The sequence below is a fragment of the Oncorhynchus keta genome, chromosome 28 (assembly GCF_023373465.1).
Source record: "Oncorhynchus keta strain PuntledgeMale-10-30-2019 chromosome 28, Oket_V2, whole genome shotgun sequence".
Taxonomy (NCBI): domain Eukaryota; kingdom Metazoa; phylum Chordata; class Actinopteri; order Salmoniformes; family Salmonidae; genus Oncorhynchus; species Oncorhynchus keta.
Genome location: NC_068448.1, coordinates 14,888,806 through 14,913,301, shown reverse-complemented (window position 1 = coordinate 14,913,301; position 24,496 = coordinate 14,888,806). Strand labels below are relative to the sequence as shown.

The 24,496-nt window shown below is 46.2% G+C and overlaps 1 protein-coding gene and 1 long non-coding RNA gene across 6 annotated transcripts in view; one reads left to right on the top strand and one right to left on the bottom strand.

Annotated features, from left to right (window-relative positions):
• Window positions 1–24,496, bottom strand: part of LOC118360520 (formin-like protein 3) — a 102,754-nt gene that overhangs the window by 1,617 nt on the left and 76,641 nt on the right. The window contains exons 11-23 of one of the 4 annotated variants that reach the window (XM_052484958.1): window positions 23,530–23,631; window positions 22,819–23,197; window positions 22,351–22,443; window positions 21,955–22,079; window positions 16,912–17,114; window positions 14,904–15,207; window positions 14,565–14,645; window positions 13,908–14,037; window positions 13,508–13,668; window positions 13,051–13,152; window positions 12,128–12,220; window positions 7,289–7,412; window positions 4,310–4,446 (exon numbers count right to left, since the gene is read on the bottom strand). In XM_052484958.1, coding sequence (XP_052340918.1) covers window positions 4,355–4,446; window positions 7,289–7,412; window positions 12,128–12,220; window positions 13,051–13,152; window positions 13,508–13,668; window positions 13,908–14,037; window positions 14,565–14,645; window positions 14,904–15,207; window positions 16,912–17,114; window positions 21,955–22,079; window positions 22,351–22,443; window positions 22,819–23,197; window positions 23,530–23,631 — 1,989 coding nt within the window. In that variant the 3' untranslated portion in view covers window positions 4,310–4,354. Of the gene's footprint in view, window positions 1–3,658; window positions 3,707–4,309; window positions 4,447–7,288; window positions 7,413–12,127; window positions 12,221–13,050; window positions 13,153–13,507; window positions 13,669–13,907; window positions 14,038–14,564; window positions 14,646–14,903; window positions 15,208–16,911; window positions 17,115–21,954; window positions 22,080–22,350; window positions 22,444–22,818; window positions 23,198–23,529; window positions 23,632–24,496 lie in introns of all 4 variants that reach the window. The other 3 variants (XM_052484957.1, XM_052484960.1, XM_052484959.1) reach the window with 3 other exon arrangements.
• LOC127913215 (uncharacterized) lies at window positions 4,970–6,924 on the top strand. Of its 2 annotated transcripts, XR_008085310.1 has the most exons (4): window positions 4,970–5,341; window positions 5,393–5,521; window positions 5,573–5,660; window positions 5,712–5,972. It is a non-coding gene; the product is annotated as an uncharacterized LOC127913215 (long non-coding RNA). The 2 variants fall into 2 exon arrangements; XR_008085311.1 differs by lacking the exons at window positions 5,573–5,660; window positions 5,712–5,972 and adding an exon at window positions 6,032–6,924.

The window sequence follows — 24,496 nt, the reverse complement described above, 5'->3', positions numbered from 1 at the left end:
CCCTTAAAATGGACTGTTCAAGTAGTGTTGCCAATGTTTCTATCCATTTGTCTGAATAAATGTCCATTATGTCTGAACATGTCTGTGTGTGTGGATATGTGCAGGGGCCTCAACAGAGCTGGTTGACCAACAAGCTTTTCAGCACACCGCAAGTCACAGTTACCAGGGACAAACACAACATTGAGACATGCCATCAACAGGTGACAGACTGGTAAGTGGTGGATGGACAGAACGCTGGACACAGCATGCAACATGGAAGATGAGAGGTGAGGTGGTGATGACGGAGGGACCTGAGTTGAAGGAAAGACTCATGAATGTAGATTAAATCTGTAGCGTGGAAGATCCTTACTATAGCGCAATTTAAATTCAAAAAGGCAATGTTCTCGCGTGCACGGAGTCTGCATCCAGTGGTGCATATTTTGCCTCGGAAACTTCCTTAAAGTGGCAATCAGCAGTAGAAATAATGACAAAGTGTTTTCACTGCACTCAACAATATGTTGAGGGATGGGCTGGAGAAATGTAATCACTCTCTGTTTGTAAACAGAGCTACTAATGCAAGGACGAACCATCCATGATATGTAAAGGTTAGGTGACCATGTTTTGAAGCTATATAATGTTTGTTTACATTTACTTGTTTTCAAACATTGGAGTAAAACAAGTTTGTGATGGGGTAAGACAGTTGAACTAAGCTCATGAGGCATTTATAAGTTACACTACATGACCAATAATATTTTGACACCTGCTTGTAGAATATCTCATTCCAAAATGATGGACATTAATATGCATTTGGTCCCCCATTTGCTGCTGTAAAAGCCTCCACTCTTCTGGGAAAGCTTTCCACTAGATGTCAGAACATTGCTGCTATAACAGCCTCCATCCTTTTGGGAAAGCTTTCCACTAGATGTCAGAACATTGCTGCTATAACAGCCTCCATCCTTCTGGGAAAGCTTTCCACTAGATGTCAGAACATTGCAGCTATAACAGCCTCCACCCTTCTGGGAAGGTTTTCCACTAGATCGCTACAGGGAACATTGGAACGAGCATTAGTGAGGTCGGGTACTGATGTTGGGCGATTAGTCCTGGCTCACAGTCTGCCTTTCAATTCATCCCAAAGGTGTTCGATGGGGTTGAGGTCAGGGCTCTGTGCAGGCCGACTGTGAGCACTCGGCGGTACCATTCTGTGAGCTTGCGTGGCCTACCACTTCTAAGCTGAGCCGTTGTTGCTCCTAGACGTTTCCACTTCACAATAACAGCACTTACAGTTGACTGGGGCTGCTCGAGCAGGGCAGATTATGTGGCGGACTGGTTTGTTGGAAAGGAGGCAGGCATCCTATGACGGTGCCAGGTTGAAAGTCACTGAGACAATGTTTGTCTATGGAGATTGCATGTACAGTGCCTTGCGAAAGTATTCGGCCCCCTTAACTTTGAGACCTTTTGCCACATTTCAGGTTTCAAACATAAAGATATAAAACTGTATTCTTTTGTGAAGAATCAACAACAAGTGGGACACAATCATGAAGTGGAACAACATTTATTGGATATTTCAAACTTTTTTAACAAATCAAGAACTGAAAAATTGGGCGTGCAAAATTATTCAGCCCCCTTAAGTTAATACTTTGTAGCGCCACCTTTTGCTGCGATTACAGCTGTAAGTCACTTGGGGTATGTCTCTATCAGTTTTGCACATCGAGAGACTGAAATGTTTCCCCATTCCTCCTTGCAAAACAGCTCGAGCTCAGTAAGGTTGGATGGAGAGCATTTGTGAACAGCAGTTTTCAGTTCTTTCCACAGATTCTCGATTGGATTCAGGTCTGGACTTTGACTTGGCCATTCTAACACCTGGATATGTTTATTTTTGAACCATTCCATTGTAAATTTTGCTTTATGTTTTGGATCATTGTCTTGTTGGAAGACAAATCTCTGTCCCAGTCTCAGGTCTTTTGCAGACTCCATCAGGTTTTCTTCCAGAATGGTCCTGTATTTGGCTCCATCCATCTTCCCATCAATTTTAACCATCTTCCCTGTCCCTGCTGAAGAAAAGCAGGCCCAAACCATGATGCTGCCACCACCATGTTTGACAGTGGGGATGGTGTGTTCAGGGTGATGCGCTGTGTTGCTTTTACGCCAAACATAACGTTTTGCATTGTTGCCAAAAAGTTCAATTTTGGTTTCATCTGACCAGAGCACCTTCTTCCACATGTTTGGTGTGTCTCCCAGGTGGCTTGTGGCAAACTTTAAACAACACTTTTTATGGATATCTTTAAGAAATGGCTTTCTTCTTGCCACTCTTCCATAAAGGCCAGATTTGTGCAATATACGACTGATTGTTGTCCTATGGACAGAGTCTCCCACCTCAGCTGTAGATCTCTGCAGTTCATCCAGAGTGATCATGGGCCTCTTGGCTGCATCTCTGATCAGTCTTCTCCTTGTATGAGCTGAAAGTTTAGAGGGACGGCCAGGTCTTGGTAGATTTGCAGTGGTCTGATACTCCTTCCATTTCAATATTATCGCTTGCACAGTGCTCCTTGGGATGTTTAAAGCTTGGGAAATCTTTTTGTATCCAAATCCGGCTTTAAACTTCTTCACAACAGTATCTCGGACCTGCCTGGTGTGTTCCTTGTTCTTCATGATGCTCTCTGCGCTTTTAACGGACCTCTGAGACTATCACAGTGCAGGTGCATTTATACGGAGACTTGATTACACACAGGTGGATTGTATTTATCATCATTAGTCATTTAGGTCAACATTGGATCATTCAGAGATCCTCACTGAACTTCTGGAGAGAGTTTGCTGCACTGAAAGTAAAGGGGCTGAATAATTTTGCACGCCCAATTTTTCAGTTTTTGATTTGTTAAAAAAGTTACAAATATCCAATAAATGTCGTTCCACTTCATGATTGTGTCCCACTTGTTGATTCTTCACAAAAAAATACAGTTTTATATCTTTATGTTTGAAGCCTGAAATGTGGCAAAAGGTCGCAAAGTTCAAGGGGGCCGAATACTTTCGCAAGGCACTGTATGTGTGCTCGATTTTATGCACCTGTCAGCACGGGGGTGGCTGAAATAGCCAAATCCATTCATTCGAAGGGCTGTCCACATACATTTGTATATATAATGTATATTCTTCAAAAATCAATGGTTACATATAATCATATAACATGTAATTAAGTCCAAAAATGTGTGTAGCAACTGCTGATAGCCCCTTTAAATTTCAATCCTCCTACAACCGCTGCCACTGTTTTCCTGAGAGGTAAGGTTGATGGAAAAGAAAATGACCTGACATGAACTTACAGTGTATTCTAGGGGATGTATCCAGTTATAGAAATATTAAGCTACATTTTTGGGCTGTGGTGCAGAAAAGTAGACCTGGCTGTTGTAAAAGCATATCTGACTGCTTTGCTGTGGCTGATGTAAAAGCATATCCGATTGTTGTGCAGTAAAGCAGTCCTGGCTGTTGTAAAGCATATCTGAATGCTTTGCTGTAGAGTAAAGCATGTTCCTGTTTGCATCTGAAGCGCTGGCCTGGCTGAAGCAGCTGACATCACTGTAGCAGCACCATAGACTGTGTAGCTAGCAGCACACAGCATGTCCGCAGGCCGCAGCACAAAGGAAGAGCATGGCCAGGGCCAAGCAAACAGGCTTCAGGCTGCCTTTCTTACCCTGCAGAATTTAGAAGTGGCATATACTGTCATTAATCTTCTGTTCAGCTGTTCAGAGGGGTAGAATGAATACAGAGTAGAGGTTGAGGAAAGGTTCTTAACATGTTAGAGGGGAAACCAAACCATCCATGTTAGTTAGTTTCAAGGAACAACAAGGCATTGTTAGCAGTTGTAGCCAAACCTCTTAATTACTATACAGTACTTTTAAGATTTATGAAAAATAAATTGAAAAAAGTATACAACCTGATAGAAAATGAACATACAGTATTTACATACCGTTATTGTAGCTTTCCATGCCCATGCTGTTATGCTAGATGCAACTTCATATTGACCATGTGATTATATTTCGTGGTAGTAAACATTACATATTCACATTTTAACATTAGCTTTTGATACAGTCTTTGTAGGTTCAGTAATCCAAAGAGGTTTGGCTGTCTGACTTCTACCCTGGTAATTCAGGTAGAGGTGTTTTGAGGGATATAGAACACATCACTTGCCCACCAATAAGAGTCGAGGGCCAGGATTCAAACAAACTGCACTGTGCTGAACTGTTAAATGGCCGCCGAAGTTAGTGAAGGGTTAAGGAGTAGTCTTAGGGAGGGACAGGGTGGAAGGTCATGCTGCATGCACAGTGGTCAGAGGAGGGGACACCTGTTCTGGACAACCTTGGCATTAGGGGGGGAGGAACTGTAGGGACTAGCAGTTGGAGTCGTCACACAGCTGTGCATCACAGAAGAACCGTGAGCCTCGTTTAGCAGTACGGGCTGTGAAGGGGACGCTCTTCAACACTGAGGGGGGAGGAGGATGAGGGGAGAAAATGTCACACCTGAGACAGAGGAACCTGTACTGGTGCTGTACTGTCGTAGACCATCTGATGTGCCATCAGCTTGGTACACTTCTCAGTGTTGTCACTGTAATATCTTTATATCCGGTGTTCCAGCTCTCTCTGTGCCATACCTCCATGTTTTGGTGTATGGACCACAAGGTCTTTGGGTGATTCTGAAATTGCACCATATTCCCTATATGTTTTGACCAGCAGTGCACTATATGGAGTAAGTTGCCAGGGCAGGGATATACTGCATGTTGAATAACGTAGGTGACGCTATGTGCAGGAGGACAGGGATATACTGCATGTTGAATAACGTAGGTGACGCTATGTGCAGGAGGGCAGGGATATACTGCATGTTGAATAACGTAGGTGACGCTATGTCCAGGAGGACAGGGATATACTGCATGTTGAATAATGTAGGTGACGCTATGTCCAGGAGGACAGGTATATACTGCATGTCGAATAACGTAGGTAACGCTATGTCCAGGAGGACAGGGATATACTGCATGTTGAATAACGTAGATGACGCTATGTCCAGGAGGACAGGTATATACTGCATGTTGAATAACGTAGATGACGCTATGTCCAGGAGGACAGGGATATACTGCAGGTTGAATAATGTAGATGACGCAATGTCCAGGAGGACAGGGATATACTTCATGTTGAATAACGTAGATGATGCTATGTCCAGGAGGACAGGGATATATACTGCATGTTGAATAACGTAGGTGACGCTATGTCCAGGAGGACAGGTATATACTGCATGTTGAATAACGTAGGTGACGCTATGTCCAGGAGGACAGGGATATACTGCATGTTGAATAACGTAGATGACGCTATGTCCAGGAGGACAGGTATATACTGCATGTTGAATAATGTAGATGACGCTATGTCCAGGAGGACAGGGATATACTGCATGTTGAATAACGTAGATGACGCTATGTCCAGGAGGACAGGGATATACTGCATGTTGAATAACGTAGGTGACGCTATGTCCAGGAGGACAGGTATATACTGCATGTTGAATAACGTAGGTAACGCTACGTCCAGGAGGACAGGGATATACTGCAGGTTGAATAACGTAGGTGACGCTATGTCCAGGAGGACAGGTATATACTGCATGTTGAATAACGTAGATGACGCTATGTCCAGGAGGACAGGTATATACTGCAGGTTGAATAACCTAGATGACGCTATGTCCAGGAGGACAGGTATATACTGCAGGTTGAATAATGTAGGTAACGCTATGTCCAGGAGGACAGGGATATACTGCATGTTGAATAACGTAGGTGACGCTATGTCCAGGATGACAGGGATATACTGCAGGTTGAATAACATAGATAACGCTATGTCCAGGAGGACAGGGATATACTGCAGGTTGAATAACGTAGATGACGCTATGTCCAGGAGGACAGGGATATACTTCATGTTGAATAACGTCGGTGACGCTATGTCCAGGAGGACAGGGATATACTGCAGGTTGAATAACGTAGATGACGCTATGTCCAGGAGGACAGGTATATACTGCATGTTGAATAACGTAGGTGACGCTATGTCCAGGAGGACAGGGATATACTGCAGGTTGAATAACGTAGATGACGCTATGTCCAGGAGGACAGGGATATATATACATGTTGAATAACGTAGATGACGCTATGTCCAGGAGGACAGGGATATACATGTTGAATAACGTAGATTATGTACTTTTTGTAAAGGGCCTAGTAACAGGAAGGAAAGGCATTATTAACACATTATTAACATATTATTACAATTATTAACATTTAACATTTGGATTATTTCACAGTAGATTTTGATTAATGAGAGTTGAGTTCGGGAACTGTCCTGAGTTAGCACATCCCATGAAGCAGGGCATTGGGAGGGTAATGACTCAACTACATGCCTACTGTAGTTATACTTTGAGGCTCAATTGCTGCTTAGCTGCACAGACACTACATAATGATGAGACACTACTAATCTAGATAACTAGCAGGCCACAAAACATAAACAACTGGGACATGATTGAGAACTGGAATCTGCTGTTGTCTAGATGCTCTGGAGCCTCTGGTAGTGGTGTCTGAACTGCGTAACACAGTGCTCCTCCAGCCGAGCAGTTGAGGACCACAGTGATCTTAGCCCAGTCCCTGGGTCTGCTTGGGCTGCTGGTTGTTGGGGCTTGGGCTGCTGGGGATTGGGCTGGGTTGGGGCTGAGATTGGGGTTGGGGTTGGGACTGGGGATTGGGCTTGGGCTGCTGGGTTAGGGTTGGGGCTGCTGGGGCTTGGAATGGGCTGGGGCTTGGGATGGGACTGCTGGGGCTTGGGCTGGGTTGGGGCTGCTGGGGCTTGGAGTGGGTTGGGGCTGCTGGGGCTTGGAGTGGGTTGGGGCTTGGAATGGGGCTGCTGGGTTAGGGTTGGGGCTGCTGGGGCTTGGGATAGGCTGGGTTGGAGCTGGGGATGGGGCTGGGGCTGCTGGGTTAGCGTTGGTGCTGCTGGGGCTTGGGATGGGACTGCTGGGGCTTGGGATGGGCCTGCTGGGGCTTGGACTGGGTTGGGGCTTGGGATGGGGCTTCTGGGGCTTGGGCTGTGTTGGGGATGGGGATGGGGCTGCTGGGGCTTGGGCTGGGTTGGGGCTGCTGGGGCTTGGGGGCTGGGTTGGGACTGCTGGGGCTTGGGCCGGGTTGGGGCTGCTGGGGCTGGGGCTTGGGATGGGGCTGGGGTTGGGGCTTGGACTAGGGGACCTGGGGCTCCTACTGGGCATGGCTGGGTTCTGCGTGGCTACCAGCGAGGCTGCATATCGAGCCCACCTGTGATGATATCCTCAATGGTGCCGTCCTTCCCCTCGTATACGGGTCGGTGGTCCTTGGCCTGGCGTTTACGCAGCTCAGAGATCAGCTCCTGTTGTTGCTGCCTCTTTTTCACTACCTGGACCTGGGAGGGAGAGGAGGAAGAACATCAAATTCTGCCTAAACGGCTTGAGCTGCCAGAGGATTGTTTCAATCATACAAATGCATAAACTCCTTATAGTAAGTGTGAGAGCCTTATATTGAGAATTATAAAACAAGTGGGTCTAATCCTGGCTGCTGATTGGTTAATATCGCATTCCAGACGGTGCCTATTCCATAAGTTACCGCCGGCTAAAGCTATGACATTGAAATGCCTATTTACCCTGTTCCATCTCACTGCGCAATCCATTTTCTCATCAGTCCAGCCAGACAATTTATAAAGTCAATTTCCACTGTAAAAAGCATTGACACATTATCGCCCCTTTACTTTAGACTAGCTTTTAGTTTTCAACAGCAGAGATTTGTATAAATCTTGCTGTCTGTCAGTCTTGTGGTCAATCAGGTGGTCAGCCTAGTGGTCTGGTGGTCAGTCAGGTGGTCTGGTGGTCAGTCAGGTGGTCAGCCTGGTGGCCAGTCAGGTGGTCTGGTGGTCAGTCTGGTGGTCAGTCAGGTGGTCAGTCAGGTGGTCTGGTGGTCAGTCAGGTGGTCAGCCTGGTGGTCAGTCAGGTGGTCAGTCAGGTGGTCAGTCAGGTGGTCAGTCAGGTGGTCTGGTGGTCAGTCAGGTGGTCTGGTGGTCAGTCTGGTGGTCAGTCAGGTGGTCTGGTGGTCAGTCTGGTGGTCAGTCAGGTGGTCAGTCAGGTGGTCTGGTGGTCAGTCTGGTGGTCAGTCAGGTGGTCTGGTGGTCAGTCTGGTGGTCAGTCAGGTGGTCTGGTGGTCAGTCAGGTGGTCAGCCTGGTGGTCTGGTGGTCAGTCAGGTGGTCAGTCAGGTGGTCTGGTGGTCAGTCAGGTGGTCAACCTGGTGGTCAGTCAGGTGGTCTGGTGGTCAGTCTGGTGGTCAGTCAGGTGGTCAGTCAGGTGGTCAGTCAGGTGGTCTGGTGGTCAGTCAGGTGGTCTGGTGGTCAGTCTGGTGGTCTGGTGGTCAGTCTGGTGGTCAGTCTGGTGGTCAGTCAGGTGGTCAGTCAGGTGGTCAGTCAGGTGGTCTGGTGGTCAGTCAGGTGGTCTGGTGGTCAGTCTGGTGGTCAGTCAGGTGGTCAGTCAGGTGGTCAGTCAGGTGGTCTGGTGGTCAGTCAGGTGGTCTGGTGGTCAGTCTGGTGGTCAGTCAGGTGGTCTGGTGGTCAGTCTGGTGGTCAGTCAGGTGGTCTGGTGGTCAGTCTGGTGGTCAGTCAGGTGGTCAGTCAGGTGGTCAGTCAGGTGGTCTGGTGGTCAGTCAGGTGGTCTGGTGGTCAGTCTGGTGGTCAGTCAGGTGGTCAGTCAGGTGGTCAGCCTGGTGGTCTGGTGGTCAGTCAGGTGGTCAACCTGGTGGTCTGGTGGTCAGTCAGGTGGTCTGGTGGTCAGTCAGGTGGTCAGCCTGGTGGCCAGTCAGGTGGTCTGGTGGTCAGTCAGGTGGTCAGCCTGGTGGTCAGGTGGTCTGGTGGTCAATCTGGTGGTCAATCGGGTGGTCTGGTGGTCAGTCTGGTGGTCAGTCAGGTGGTCAACCTGGTGGTCAGGTGGTCAATCAGGTGGTCTGGTGGTCAGTCTGGTGGTCAATCGGGTGGTCTGGTGGTCAGTCTGGTGGTCAGTCAGGTGGTCAGCCTGGTGGTCAGTCTGGTGGTCAGGTGGTCAGTCTGGTGGTCAGTCAGGTGGTCAGTCAGGTGGTCAGTCAGGTGGTCAGTCAGGTGGTCTGGTGGTCAGTCAGGTGGTCAGTCTGGTGGTCAGTCAGGTGGTCAGTCAGGTGGTCAGTCAGGTGGTCTGGTGGTCAGTCAGGTGGTCAGTCTGGTGGTCAGCCAGGTGGTCAGCCAGGTGGTCAGTCAGGTGGTCAGTCAGGTGGTCAGGTGGTCAGTCAGGTGGTCAGTCAGGTGGTCAGGTGGTCAGTCAGGTGGTCAGGTGGTCAGTCAGGTGGTCAGCCAGGTGGTCTGGTGGTCAGTCAGGTGGTCAGTCTGGTGGTCAGTCAGGTGGTCAGTCAGGTGGTCTGGTGGTCAGCCAGGTGGTCAGCCAGGTGGTCAGCCAGGTGGTCAGTCAGGTGGTCAGTCAGGTGGTCAGGTGGTCAGTCAGGTGGTCAGTCAGGTGGTCAGTCTGGTGGTCTGGTGGTCAATCTGGTGGTCAGTCAGGTGGTCAGTCTGGTGGTCTGGTGGTCAGTCTGGTGGTCAGTCAGGTGGTCTGGTGGTCAGTCAGGTGGTCAGCCAGGTGGTCAGTCAGGTGGTCAGGTGGTCAGTCAGGTGGTCAGGTGGTCAGCCAGGTGGTCAGTCAGGTGGTCATATCCATCATTTAGTTTAAATTCTAGAGCACATTAAGCTCAATGTTACTAATGTGTGTTGAGTCCAGTTTTGGTATTTGGATTTGGATTTATTATGGATCCCCATTAGTTCCTGCTAAGGCAGCAGCTTCTCTTCCTGGACTCCAGCTAAATTAAGGCAGTTATGCCATTTTAAAAACATTATAATACATTCACAACAGTAAGCATTTCACTGTAAGGTCTACACCTGTTGTACTCGGCACATGCGCATTGATTTCATTTGATTTCACAATAGATCAAGTGTGTGCCCTCAGCTACCACATCTACAACACAAAATCCATGTGTTAGTGTGTGTATAGTACGTATGTTATCGTGTGTGTGTATGCATGTGTCTGTGCCTGTGTTTGTGTCTCTTCACAGTCCCCGCTGTTCCATAAGGTGTATCTGGTTGTTTTCCAATCTAATTTTACTGCTTGTGTGAGTTACTTGATGTGGAATAGAGTTCCATGTAGTCATGGCTCTATGTAGTACTGTGTGCCTCCCATAGTCTGTTCTGGACTTGGGGACTGTGAAGAGACCTCTGATGACATGGCTTGTGGGGTATGAATGGGTGTCTGAGCTGTGTGTCAGTAGTTCAAACAGACAGCTCGGTGCATTCAACATGTCAATACCTCTCACATATACAAGTAGTGATGAAGTCCATCTCTCCTCCCCTTTAAGCCAGGAGAGATTGACATGCATATGATTAATATTAGCTCTCTGTGTACATCCAAGGGCCAGCCATGCTGCCCTGTTCTGAGCCAATTGCAATTTTCCTAAGTCTTTTGTTGTGGCACCTGACCACACGACTGAACAGTAGTCCAGGTGCGACAAAACCAGGGCCTGTAGGATCTGCCTTGTTGATAGTGTTGTTAAGAAGGTAGAGCAGCGCTTTATTATGGACAGACTTCTCCCCATTTTAGCTACTGTTGTATCAATATGTTTTTACCATGACAGTTTACAATCCAGGGTTACTCCAAGCAGTTTAGTCCCCTCAACTTGCTCAATTTCCACATTATTCATTACAATATTTAGTTCAGGGTTTAGGGTTTAGTGAATGATTTGTCCCAAAAACAATGCTTTTCATTTTGGAAATATTTAGGACTAACTTATTCCTTGCCACCCATTCTGAAACTAACTGCAGCTCTTTGTTAAGTGTAATTTCAGTGGCTGTAGTAGCTGATGTATATAGTGTTGAGTTATCAGTGGCATGTCGTTAGTAAAGTTTGAAAAAGGTAAGGGGCCTAGGAAGCTGCCCTGAGTAATGTGATTCTACCTGGATTATGTTGGAGAGGATTCCATTAAAGAACACTCTCTGTGTTCTGTTAGACAGATAACTCTTTATCTACAAAATAGCAGAGTGTGTAAAGCCATAACACATACATTTTCCTAGCAGCAGACAATGATCAATAATGTCAACATCCGCACTGAAGTCTAACAAAACAGCCCCCACAATCTTTTTATCATATATTTATCTCAGTCATTTTTGTAAGTGCTGTGCTTGTTGAATGTCCTTCCCTATAATTTGTTTACTGTAAAATAGCATTGTCTCTGGTCAAACACCATTTTTTACAAAAGTTTACCAAGGGTTGGTAACAGGCTGATTGGTTGGCTATTTGTGCCAGTAAAGTATTATTCTTAGGTAGCGGAATGACTTTTGCTTCCCTCCAGGCCTGAGGGCACACACTTTCTAGTAGGCTTAAACTGAAGATATGGCAAATAGAATTGGCAATATCGTCTGCTATTGTCCTCAGAGATTTTCATCTAAGTTGTCAGACCCTGGTGGCTTTGTCACGTTCTGACCTTTATTTCCTTTGTTTTGTCTTTGTTTTAGTATGGTCAGGGCGTGAGTTGGGGTGGGCAGTCTATGTTGGTTTTTCTATGTTGGTTTTTGTGTTCAGCCTAGTATGGTTCTCAATCAGAGGCAGGTGTCGTTAGTTGTCTCTGATTGAGAATCATACTTAGGTAGCCTGGGTTTCACTGTTGGTTTGTGGGTGTTTGTTTCCGTGTGTGTGTTTGTCGCCACACGGTACTGTTTCGGTTTTCATCCCATCGTTTATTGTTTTGTATTTCAGTGTTCAGTTCGTTTTTAATAAATCGTCATGAACACTTACCACGCTGCATCTTGGTCCGATCCTTACTCCTCTTCAAACAAAGAGGAGATCTGCTTGTCTTTGTTGATAGTCAACAATACTTTTTTACCTCTTCCTCACTCAAAATTACAATGCTTACCTTTCATAATTTGGTCTGATATATTTGGATGTGCAGTGTCAGCATTTGCAGCTGGCATGTTATGCCTAAATTTGCTAATTAAATAATAATTGAGCATCTTTTGGCTTTTTGGGCCTTGTCTGTCAGAATCAGGGCTAGGGAGACTTCTAGTATTGTACCTTGGGGTCATGTTGCTTGGCCTCCTGAGCCAGTAACTTCTCTCTCATGGCTTTCTCCTGCTTTTTCCTCTGTTCATTGTCCTCCACTGCATCCTGTAGGGAGGACATCACAAAATGCACGCCATTCAGAGAAAACTTGGCTAAGCCAAGCTATGGAAAGATTTGGTCTCTTTTATAATAGCAGAACTGGATCTGGGAGTTGAGTAAACATAGAGATAACATACTTTCATGTAGCTAAACAGTCAGCACCATTCATTTTCTCTGTGTGTTTGTGTGTCTCTTGCTCTTCCCCTCCCTGTTTCTCTAACACATACGCACACACACACGCGCACAGATCCTTTAGCTGCACGTTTCTTTAACAGATCCATAAATCCTTGTAGAGAACAATCTCAGGAAGGTGTCTGTGTCGCAGGACAGAGCTGTCCATCCGGGGGAGGCAGAGGAAGAGCGGGCCATCGGTCCAGGGGTCAGAGGGGGGAGGCAGGGGCAGGAGGGGAAGGCAGGTGGGAAGGGGGAAGACGGGGCCCAGTTTAAACACCACCACTACCGTTCTGACCCAGCTGGCCCTTCCTGTTATTAGACCTGTTACTCCAGTCCACACCCTGTCCTGTGGCACACAGACCATTCTGCTTTTCTCTGGGAGGCAGCGGGATAACAGCCAGACTAACTCAAGGTTAGGCTAACTCCCATAGGACAGAGAGAGTAAGCTCCTCCTGAACATGGCCCTGTGAGGCTCAGTTGGTAAAAGTGTGGCGCTATTGACACACATCAAAGCACTACAAGGTTATGGGTTCATTTCCTACAAGGATCACATACACATCCTCACTTTACAATAAGTCACTTTGGATGACAGCATTAGCGAAGTGGCCTGTTACATACATGTGATCCCTGTAGAAGATGTGTGTTGTTTGGTCCTTCCTTACCTTGTAAGCTCTGATGAATCGCACAAACACAGGGAAGAACACGGAGGGAGGAGTCGTCTTGGAACTCTCCCCAAAGTAGTTCACCACATTGTTGAATGCTTCCTAGAAATGACCCGGGAGAGACACGTGTCAAGGGTAGAACACAACATTTGTCAACATTGCAAACCTTAACAAAAACCTTTTTTATAGTGTTGTGCTGTATTGTTGCACAGGTCTTTGTTGTGCTGCGTCTCAGAAGGAAGATGTGTTGTTTCATGTTACAGTAAGTTGTGTTGTGTTTTGACCAGTTGGTAGTTTTAGAACAGGTATTTTTCCTGAAGAAAAATTGTGTGCTTGCTTTAGCGATGAACAAAATGTTTTTTGAGTAGTGGAAGAAGTATACGTTTCTAAATGTTAGAGACGTCAGTGTTGAAAAATTCAGTTTGTAGTTTTGATAGGATGGAGGTGGTGTGAGAACCTCAGCGGTCTTGGCATCCTTCTGCAGTTTGTCCAGCTGAGTGTCGCTGGTCTGGAGGAAGCCCTTGAGAACAGAGTGGTCATGGAGACTAGACTCTCTCCTGATCAGATCCATCCCTTTACCCAGCTCCCGCACGTCCAGCAGCACATTCTCCAGAGACACTAGAGAGAGATACACACACACACACACACACACACACACACACACACACACACACACACACACACACACACACACACACACACACACACACACACACACACACACACACACACACACACACACAATATCAAACCTCCTTATTTCAACTGTGCATCACATGTACTATAGTCTTTGTACAATGAGAAGAGAAGAATCCATTCAAGTTGAATGGTGTCTGTGTGTGTAACTCGGTAGTCACCTGCAGCAGCTTTGTCCACAAAGTGCAGTTCGTTGAAGAAGTTAGCCAGCTCAGGATACTTCTCCTTGACAACCACAGCTATGTAGTGGAGCAGAGTCATCTTCCTGTCTGTGGACTTAGTGTCCAGTAGCTGGGGGAGGAGAGAATTCCATATCAGTCAAGGCTCTTTTCACTCGCTCTGGATGAGTACATTTTGAAACAAGTGTACACATCACAGGAGGTTGGTGGCACCTTAATTAGGGAGTAAAGGGCTCGTGGTAATGGCTGGAGCGGAATAGGTGGAATGGCATCAAATACATGGTTTGATGCCATTCCATTGTCTCCGTTCCAGCCATTATTATGATCCTTCTCCACTCAGCCTCCACTGGTACACATGGCGCCTTTTATAACTAGTGTCCGGCAGTTGACAGAGAAAAATATATACACAACCAGAATACATATCAGTGTCTTTTATCAACCTTGAAACAAGTGTACAAGTGTAGCCTTGTATTACTGATTACTACCTGGAACTACCTGGAACTGAATACATGTCCAGAATACATGGCCCTTTCATTCTGGAGGAGTACACCTTGAAAAGTGTAGCCCTTGAGCAGTCTCTTGAGGACTTGCAGAGAGCCGCTCTCTAGAATGTGCTACTTTGTATCGTACAGTACTCACCAGATCAAGACTTTGTAGTTTGAAGCCATACACAGATCCTCTCTTGCTGCTGTTCATGTAGTTTCCCAGGGCTAAGATGATCTGTGTGAGTACAGAAAGTAAAGAATAAACATCTTAGCACCATACTAATGTGGCAGTGGTCAAGCAAAAGCTACTCGGTTTCCCTACATATTTGTTACACTAAGAGCATCTTTCGTCCATTGCCTACAATTGACCTGAATGATCTTTGTGCTATGAATATTTTGGGAAACTCACCACTGACTGCTAATGTGAAAGGATGCTTCTCTTCCAATTCAAACCAGTTTAATCATTGATGATGGACGATGAGAGAACCCTTACCTCTAGCATTCGTTTTAACTTGGGTGAAGACTTGACGGATGCGGACGCTGCGATGATGGCGTTGAGCTGCGGGGTTAGCATGTTGACGTTGTCTGAGAAGTTCCCGACAAACGTAATGATATTCATCCTCTGGGTGAGCCGTTCGATCTTGGAGAAGAAGAGCATGAATCGGTCCTCGTCCGTCAGCGCGTCCAGCGGTCGTCGCTCCCGCTCGTACTGACGCATCATCTTCCCCTCCGCCTCCGTTGGAAGGAAACGCATCAGACACTCCACGAAGTCCACCGGCAGGGCCTTCAGGTCGAAGCTATAGGGAGAGAAAGATAGTACAGGTTACAATACTGAAAGATTAGAGACATCAGACACTCCACGAAGTCCACCGGCAGGGCCTTCAGGTCCAAGCTATAGGGAGAGAAAGATAGTACAGGTTACAATACTGAAAGATTAGAGACATCAGACACTCCACGAAGTCCACCGGCAGGGCCTTCAGGTCGAAGCTATAGGGAGAGAAAGATAGTACAGGTTACAATACTGAAAGATTAGAGACATCAGAGACTCCACGAAGTCCACCGGCAGGGCCTTCAGGTCGAAGCTATAGGGAGAGAAAGATAGTACAGGTTACATTACTGAAAGATTAGAGACATCAGACACTCCACGAAGTCCACCGGCAGGGCCTTCAGGTCCAAGCTATAGGGAGAGAAAGATAGTACAGGTTACAATACTGAAAGATTAGAGACATCAGACACTCCACGAAGTCCACCGGCAGGGCCTTCAGGTCGAAGCTATAGGGAGAGAAAGATAGTACAGGTTACAATACTGAAAGATTAGAGACATCAGACACTCCACGAAGTCCACCGGCAGGGCCTTCAGGTCCAAGCTATAGGGAGAGAAAGATAGTACAGGTTACAATACTGAAAGATTAGAGACATCAGACACTCTACGAAGTCCACCGGCAGGGCCTTCAGGTCCAAGCTATAGGGAGAGAAAGATAGTACAGGTTACAATACTGAAAGATTATAAACATCAGGCGGGACAGGTTAGAAACATCAGACAGGACAGGTTAGAAACATCAGACAGGACAGGTTTGAAACATCAAACAGGACAGGTTAGAAACATCAGACAGGACAGGTTAGAAATATCAGACAGGACAGGTTAGAAATATCAGACAGGACAGGTTAGAAATATCAGACAGGACAGGTTAGAAACATCAGACAGGACAGGTTAGAAACATCAGACAGGACAGGTTAGAAATATCAGACAGGACAGGTTAGAAATATCAGACAGGACAGGTTAGTAGCATCAGACAGGACAGGTTAGAAATATCAGACAGGACAGGTTAGAAATATCAGACAGGACAGGTTAGTAGCATCAGATAAGACAGGAGACAGGTTAGAAACATCAGATAAGACAGGAGACAGGTTGGAAACATCAGATAAGACAGGAACAGGTTGGAAACATCAGACAGGACAGGAGACAGGTTGGAAACATCAGACAGGACAGGAGACAGATTGGAAACATCAGACAGGACAGGTTAGAAATATCAGACAGGACAGGTTAGAAATATCAGACAGGACAGGTTAGTAGCATCAGATAAGACAGGAGACAGGTTGGAAACATCAGACAGGACAGGAGACAGGTTGGAAACATCAGACAGGACAGGAGACAGGTTGGAAACATCAGACAGGACAGGTTAGTAGCATCAGATAAGACAGGAGACAGGTTGGAAACATCAGACAGGACAGGAGACAGGTTGGAAACATCAGACAGGACAGGAGACAGATTGGAAACATAAGCGCTAGAACTGGACTCGATGCAGTTAGAGCCAGCGGATGGGCCTCTTTTCTGAGTCTGGCTCCTCTCTAGGTTTCTTCCTTCTAGGGAGTGTTCCCTTGCCACTGTGCTTCTGCTTGCTCTTTGAAAGTCTGGGCTGGTTACAGTAAAGCACTTTGTGACAACTGAATTGTTAATGTGATTAATTGATAGAGAGTGAGGTATTGGCTACAGTACATACGTCTGTATGGCTTTGCAGATCTCTTCAGTGCTCTTGTTGGCCTTCCTCAGGGTGATAGCCAGGTTCTTGGAGCGGTTTGCGTCCAGCAGGGAGATCTTGTTGATAGCCTTCTGAGATACCTTGGTCTTGGGGCCACTCAGGTCCACCACTGGACCCTGGGCCTTGGTCTTAAACAGTTCCTCAAACTTCTCCACATCCAGGTCCTATAGACAGACAACACACACGACACACTCAGTCAAACGTGATACCACAATGCATGTCCATTTTCTATGAGAAGGAGAATGTTTCATTCAATGAGTTAGGACTTGGGCCTTGAATGAGTTAGGAGTGGGGCCTTGAATGAATTAGGAGTGGGGCCTTGAATGAGTTAGGAGTGGGGCCTTGAATGAATTAGGAGTGGGGCCTTGAATGAGTTAGGAGTGGGGCCTTGAATGAATTAGGAGTGGGGCCTTGAATGAATTAGGAGTGGGGCCTTGAATGAATTAGGAGTGGGGCCTTGAATGAATTAGGAGTGGGGCCTTGAATGAATTAGGAGTGGGGCCTTGAATGAGTTAGGAGTGGGGCCTTGAATGAGTTAGGAGTGGGGCCTTGAATGAATTAGGAGTGGGGCCTTGAATGAATTAGGAGTGGGGCCTTGAATGAATTAGGAGTGGGGCCTTGAATGAGTTAGGAGTGGGGCCTTGAATGAATTAGGAGTGGGGCCTTGAATGAATTAGGAGTGGGGCCTTGAATGAATTAGGAGTGGGGCCTTGAATGAGTTAGGAGTGGGGCCTTGAATGAGTTAGGAGTGGGGCCTTGAATGAGTTAGGAGTGGGGCCTTGAATGAATTAGGAGTGGGGCCTTGAATGAATTAGGAGTGGGGCCTTGAATGAGTTAGGAGTGGGGCCTTGAATGAGTTAGGAGTGGGGCCTTGAATGAATTAGGAGTGGGGCCTTGAATGAGTTAGGAGTGGGGCCTTGAATGAATTAGGAGTGGGGCCTTGAATGAGTTAGGAGTGGGGCCTTGAATGAATTAGGAGTGGGGCCTTGAATGAGTTAGGAGTGGGGCCTTAAATTAATTAGGAGTGGGGCATAAAATGAATTAGGAGTGGGGCATAAAATGAATTAGGAGTGGGGCCTTGAATTAATTAGTAGTGGGGCCTTGAATGAATTATGAGTGGGGCATAAAATGAATTAGGAGTGGGGCATAAAATGAATTAGGAGTGGGGCATAAAATGAATTAGGAGTGGGGCCTTGAATTAATTAGTAGTGGGGCCTTGAATGAATTAGGAGTGGGGCATAAAATGAATTAGGAGTGGGGCATAAAATGAATTAGGAGTGGGGCATAAAATGAATTAGGAGTGGGGCCTTGAATTAATTAGGAGTGGGGCCTTGAATGAATTAGGAGTGGGGCATAAAATGAATTAGGAGTGGGGCCTTGAATTAATTAGTAGTGGGGCCTTGAATGAATTAGGAGTGGGGCCTTGAATTAATTAGGAGTGGGGCCTTGAATGAATTAGGAGTGGGGCCTTGAATGAATTAGGAGTGGGGCATAAAATGAATTAGGAGTGGGGCCTTGAATGAATTAGGAGTGGGGCATAAAATGAATTAGGAGTGGGGCATAAAATGAATTAGGAGTGGGGCCTTGAATTAATTAGGAGTGGGGCCTTGAATGAGTTAGGAGTGGGGCCTTGAATGAATTAGGAGTGGGGCCTTGAATGAATTAGGAGTGGGGCCTTGAATTAATTAGGAGTGGGGCCTTGAATGAATTAGGAGTGGGGCCTTGAATTAATTAGGAGTGGGGCCTTGAATGAATTAGGAGTGGGGCCTTGAATGAATTAGGAGTGGGGCCTTGAATTAATTAGGAGTGGGGCCTTGAATGAATTAGGAGTGGGGCCTTGAATGAATTAGGAGTGGGGCCTTGAATGAGTTAGGAGTGGGGCCTTAAATTAATTAGGAGTGGGGCATAAAATGAATTAGGAGTGGGGCATAAAATGAATTAGGAGTGGGGCCTTGAATTAATTAGGAGTGGGGCCTTGAATGAGTTAGGAGTGGGGCCTTGAATGAATTAGGAGTGGGGCCTTGAATGAATTAGGAGTGGGGCCTTGAATTAATTAGGAGTGGGGCCTTGAATGAGTTAGGAGTGGGGCCTTGAATGAATTAGGAGTGGGGCCTTGAATGAATTAGGAGTGGGGCCTTGAATGAGTTAGGAGTGGGGCCTTAAATTAATTAGGAGTGGGGCATAAAATGAATTAGGAGTGGGGCATAAAATGAATTAGGAGTGGGGCCTTGAATTAATTAGGAGTGGGGCCTTGAATGAGTTAGGAGTGGGGCCTTAAATGAATTAGGAGTGGGGCATAAAATGAATTAGGAGTGGGGCATAAAATGAATTAGGAGTGGGGCCTTGAATTAATTAGTAGTGGGGCCTTGAATGAATTAGGAGTGGGGCATAAAATGAATTAGGAGTGGGGCCTTGAATGAGTTAGGAGTGGGGCCTTGAATGAATTAGGAGTGGGGCCTTGAATGAGTTAGGAGTGGGGCCTTAAATTAATTAGGAGTGGGGCATAAAATGAATTAGGAGTGGGGCATAAAATGAATTAGGAGTGGGGCCTTGAATTAATTAGTAGTGGGGCCTTGAATGAATTAGGAGTGGGGCATAAAATGAATTAGGAGTGGGGCATAAAATGAATTAGGAGTGGGGCATAAAATGAATTAGGAGTGGGGCATAAAATGAATTAGGAGTGGGGCCTTGAATTAATTAGGAGTGGGGCCTTGAATGAATTAGGAGTGGGGCCTTGAATGAATTAGGAGTGGGGCCTTGAATGAGTTAGGAGTTGGGCCTTGAATGAATTAGGAGTGGGGCCTTGAATGAATTAGGAGTGGGGCCTTGAATGAGTTAGGAGTGGGGCCTTGAATGAATTAGGAGTGGGGCCTTGAATGAATTAGGAGTGGGGCCTTGAATGAATTAGGAGTGGGGCCTTGAATGAGTTAGGAGTGGGGCCTTAAATTAATTAGGAGTGGGGCATAAAATGAATTAGGAGTGGGGCATAAAATGAATTAGTAGTGGGGCCTTGAATTAATTAGGAGTGGGGCCTTGAATGAGTTAGGAGTGGGGCCTTAAATTAATTAGGAGTGGGGCATAAAATGAATTAGGAGTGGGGCCTTGAATTAATTAGTAGTGGGGCCTTGAATGAATTAGGAGTGGGGCATAAAATGAATTAGGAGTGGGGCCTTGAATTAATTAGTAGTGGGGCCTTGAATGAATTAGGAGTGGGGCATAAAATGAATTAGGAGTGGGGCCTTGAATGAGTTAGGAGTGGGGCCTTGAATGAATTAGGAGTGGGGCCTTGAATGAGTTAGGAGTGGGGCCTTAAATTAATTAGGAGTGGGGCATAAAATGAATTAGGAGTGGGGCATAAAATGAATTAGGAGTGGGGCCTTGAATTAATTAGTAGTGGGGCCTTGAATGAATTAGGAGTGGGGCATAAAATGAATTAGGAGTGGGGCATAAAATGAATTAGGAGTGGGGCATAAAATGAATTAGGAGTGGGGCATAAAATGAATTAGGAGTGGGGCCTTGAATTAATTAGTAGTGGGGCCTTGAATTAATTAGAAGTAGGGCTTTGAGGGCCTATTTTCCTGACCACCCAACATGACAAAGAACAACTCATGCCCCTAGTTAAGAGGTAAACTGTCAGATGAAGGCCCCTAATTAAGAGGTAAACTGTCAGATGAAGGCCCCTAATTAAGAGGTAAACTGTCAGATGAAGGCCCCTAGTTAAGAGGTAAACTGTCAGATGAAGCCCCCTAATTAAGATGTAAACTGTCAGATGAAGGCCCCTAATTAAGAGGTAAACTGTCAGATGAAGGCCCCTAATTAAGATGTAAACTGTCAGATGAAGGCCCCTAATTAAGAGGTAAACTGTCAGATGAAGGCCCCTAATTAAGAGGTAAACTGTCAGATGAAGGCCCCTAATTAAGAGGTCAACTGTCAGATGAAGGCCCCTAATTAAGATGTAAACTGTCAGATGAAGGCCCCTAATTAAGAGGTAAACTGTCAGATGAAGGCCCCTAATTAAGATGTAAACTGTCAGATGAAGGCCCCTAGTTAAGAGGTAAACTGTCAGATGAAGGCCCCTAATTAAGAGGTCAACTGTCAGATGAAGGCCCCTAATTAAGAGGTAAACTGTCAGATGAAGGCCCCTAATTAAGAGGTCAACTGTCAGATGAAGGCCCCTAATTAAGAGGTCAACTGTCAGATGAAGGCCCCTAATTAAGATGTAAACTGTCAGATGAAGGCCCCTAATTAAGAGGTAAACTGTCAGATGAAGGCCCCTAATTAAGATGTAAACTGTCAGATGAAGGCCCCTAATTAAGAGGTCAACTGTCAGATGAAGGCCCCTAATTAAGAGGTCAACTGTCAGATGAAGGCCCCTAATTAAGATGTAAACTGTCAGATGAAGGCCCCTAGTTAAGAGGTAAACTGTCAGATGAAGGCGCCTAATTAAGAGGTAAACTGTCAGATGAAGGCCCCTAATTAAGATGTAAACTGTCAGATGAAGGCCCCTAATTAAGAGGTCAACTGTCAGATGAAGGCCCCTAGTTAAGAGGTAAACTGTCAGATGAAGGCCCCTAATTAAGAAGTAAACTGTCAGATGAAGGCCCCTAATTAAGAGGTCAACTGTCAGATGAAGGCCCCTAATTAAGAGGTCAACTGTCAGATGAAGGCCCCTAATTAAGAGGTAAACTGTCAGATGAAGGCCCCTAATTAAGATGTAAAATGTCAGATGAAGGCCCCTAATTAAGAGGTCAACTGTCAGATGAAGGCCCCTAATTAAGAGGTCAACTGTCAGATGAAGGCCCCTAATTAAGAGGTCAACTGTCAGATGAAGGCCCCTAATTAAGAGGTAAACTGTCAGATGAAGGCCCCTAATTAAGATGTAAAATGTCAGATGAAGGCCCCTAATTAAGAGGTCAAGTGTCAGATGAAGGCCCCGAATTAAGAGGTAAACTGTCAGATGAAGGCCGGGGCCAAGGGAAGTTTGTCCTGAACTGGTAGACTCACCTCTAGTACTCTTTCATCATCTATCTCACTGAAGACCGTACCGTTGATCTGGTTGGGTTTCAGAGCGGTCCAGTTGAATATAGGCAGACGGAACTTGGTCTTGATGGGCTTCTTGATCCTGATAGCTGCAAACCGACAAAATTAGAGTGCTTATTATTCATTTAAAGAACATCAGGACAGCCATTACATAGAATATCAGGACAGGAATTTCATTGGAAATCAGGACAGCTATTACATCGAAAATCAGGGCAGCCACTACATAGAAAATCAGGACAACCATTACATAGAAAATCAGGCATATCACACAATCCGACTTGTATAGTGTACTGTATTATTTTGAACACATTCTATACTCCACCTTAAGTATATTTAGATGCTGATACTACTAGCTCTTACCTGATAGGCCCATATTGAGGATGAAATTGGGAGCAGTTCCTGGTAGAGGCGGGGCCATAGGAGGGGGTGGGGGTGGGCATGGAGCATTCTCTCCTGTGGAACAGAAGACGAACACAGCATAAAACACCGGCAGTCTATAGAGCCATAATAAAATCTCAGGATTATGAATGTCTGTGAGAGAGACTTGTGGAGCTCTAACAGGCTGTATCAAATCAGTACAATGAATAAAAGATCATTCATATTGGTTTATGGTGGCATACACTAATTTTGTGCGTCCATCCAGCTGTGTGTGTTACCATAGTTCCTTGAACCATGCTGTAAACAGTGATTCTGAACCTTTCAGTGGGCCTCAGAATGGAAAAGGTTGAGAACCCCTGCTGTGAAGGACAATGTGAATGGAAAGCCAACACAGTACATTTGGAGTCCGCACAATGATGTGAAAGACTATAACTGTGCATGGTAATGTACCTAGAGCAGAGGGAAGTGGAGGGGGGGGAGGAGGAGGTGGTACTTCACTGGCCCTTGGTAGACTAGTCCCTGGTCCTCCTGGTCCTCCTGGCCCTGTTACTCCTCCAGGCCCCACTGAGAACTCTCCGTTCTGCCCAACGTCACTGAGAGGCACCCCCGGACCTCCATCCCCTCCTCCTCCACCACCACCACCACCGCCCCCTCCCAGGGGCTCGATGGCGATGTCCCCGTCCGGCTGCTTGCGGAGGCGGATGGTCCCCTGCTGTTCCATCTCCAGCAGGCGCTTCTCGATGTTGAAGCTCCTCTGGAAGGCAGCGTCCTTCTCTTTGATCATCCTCCTTAGGGTGTGGACCTGGGTGTTGGTCGACTCGTACGTCTCCTGTTGGGTCAGAACACCAGAGGGAGACAGAGAGAGAAACCACACTATGATGACTCCACAAACTATACAGGATCATAATCACTCCATTTCCTGACAATCAATTTGCTATCATAGCATTCTTGCTAGAGCATAGTTGATCAAACGTTAATGTCATTCTGCCAGTGCTGTACATATAGTTCTCCAGGAGTTGTAAAACACTGTTGCACAACAACATATTAATACAACATTGAGACATACTATTGCTGTTCTGAATCATACATTTGATACTGTTTATGAGAAATATAATGATAATTGAAATCGGTATCATAATCGTGATCCCCAGCTCATCTTACCCGTATGACGTGGAGATCCTTGTCCTTCTGCAGGAGCTGCTTCTCCAGGTCAGCCACTTTCATAATGGTCTCATTCTCCACGTCCAGAAGCTTCTCCGTCACCTAGTACAGGGTGGACAGGAGGGTGAGCAAAGAAAAAGAAGGTAGGAGGCATGGAGAGTGAACAGATGGGACAAGAGGGATGGAGAAAGGGGAGGAGGAGATGAATTAAAGCATTGATCCAGTAAAGTCCAATGCGGGCATCTCGCCCAGATCCACTCCCTTTTTCTTTCTTTCTTTCTCTCTCTCTCTCTCTCTCTCTCTCTCTCTCTCTCTCTCTCTCTCTCTCTCTCTCTCTCTCTCTCTCTCTCTCTCTCTCTCTCTCTCTCTCTCTCTCTCTCTCTCTCTCTCTCTCTCTCTCTCTCTCTCTCTCTCTCTCTCTCTCTCTCTCTCTCTCTCTCTCTCTCTCTCTCTCTCTCTCTCTCTCTCTCTCTCTCTCTCTCTCTCTCTCTCTCTCTCTCTCTCTCTCTCTCTCTCTCTCTAACTAGTAACATGACACAGGCAGTGTAAGTGAGGCTGAACTGACACAGTTTTCACTTTTGAATTTGGACAGATAACACGTGTTGTAAACTAAAGGAATTCATAGGGTGGAATGTTTCGCTCTCTTCCTCCCCCATAATTCCTGGTCCCTGAAAGCAGGGTTTGTTTTGAAATTCTTCGGATGACGGCACGTCTAACTCTGACCTTTCTGTCATTGGAACAGTTTGGTGGATTGTTTCCTTGTATTACTGATGGACTGACACCAGAAAAGACAATAGTGATGTACCTGATTACTTTGTTCACGGAACCGTTTTCATGTCAAATGTTCAGAAGGGAAAAGGACACATATAGAATTCATGGTCAGTCTGGTGGTCAGTCTGGTGGTCAGCCTGGTGGTCAGTCTGGTGGTCAGTCTGGTGGTCTGGTAGTCAGTCTGGTGGTCAGTCTG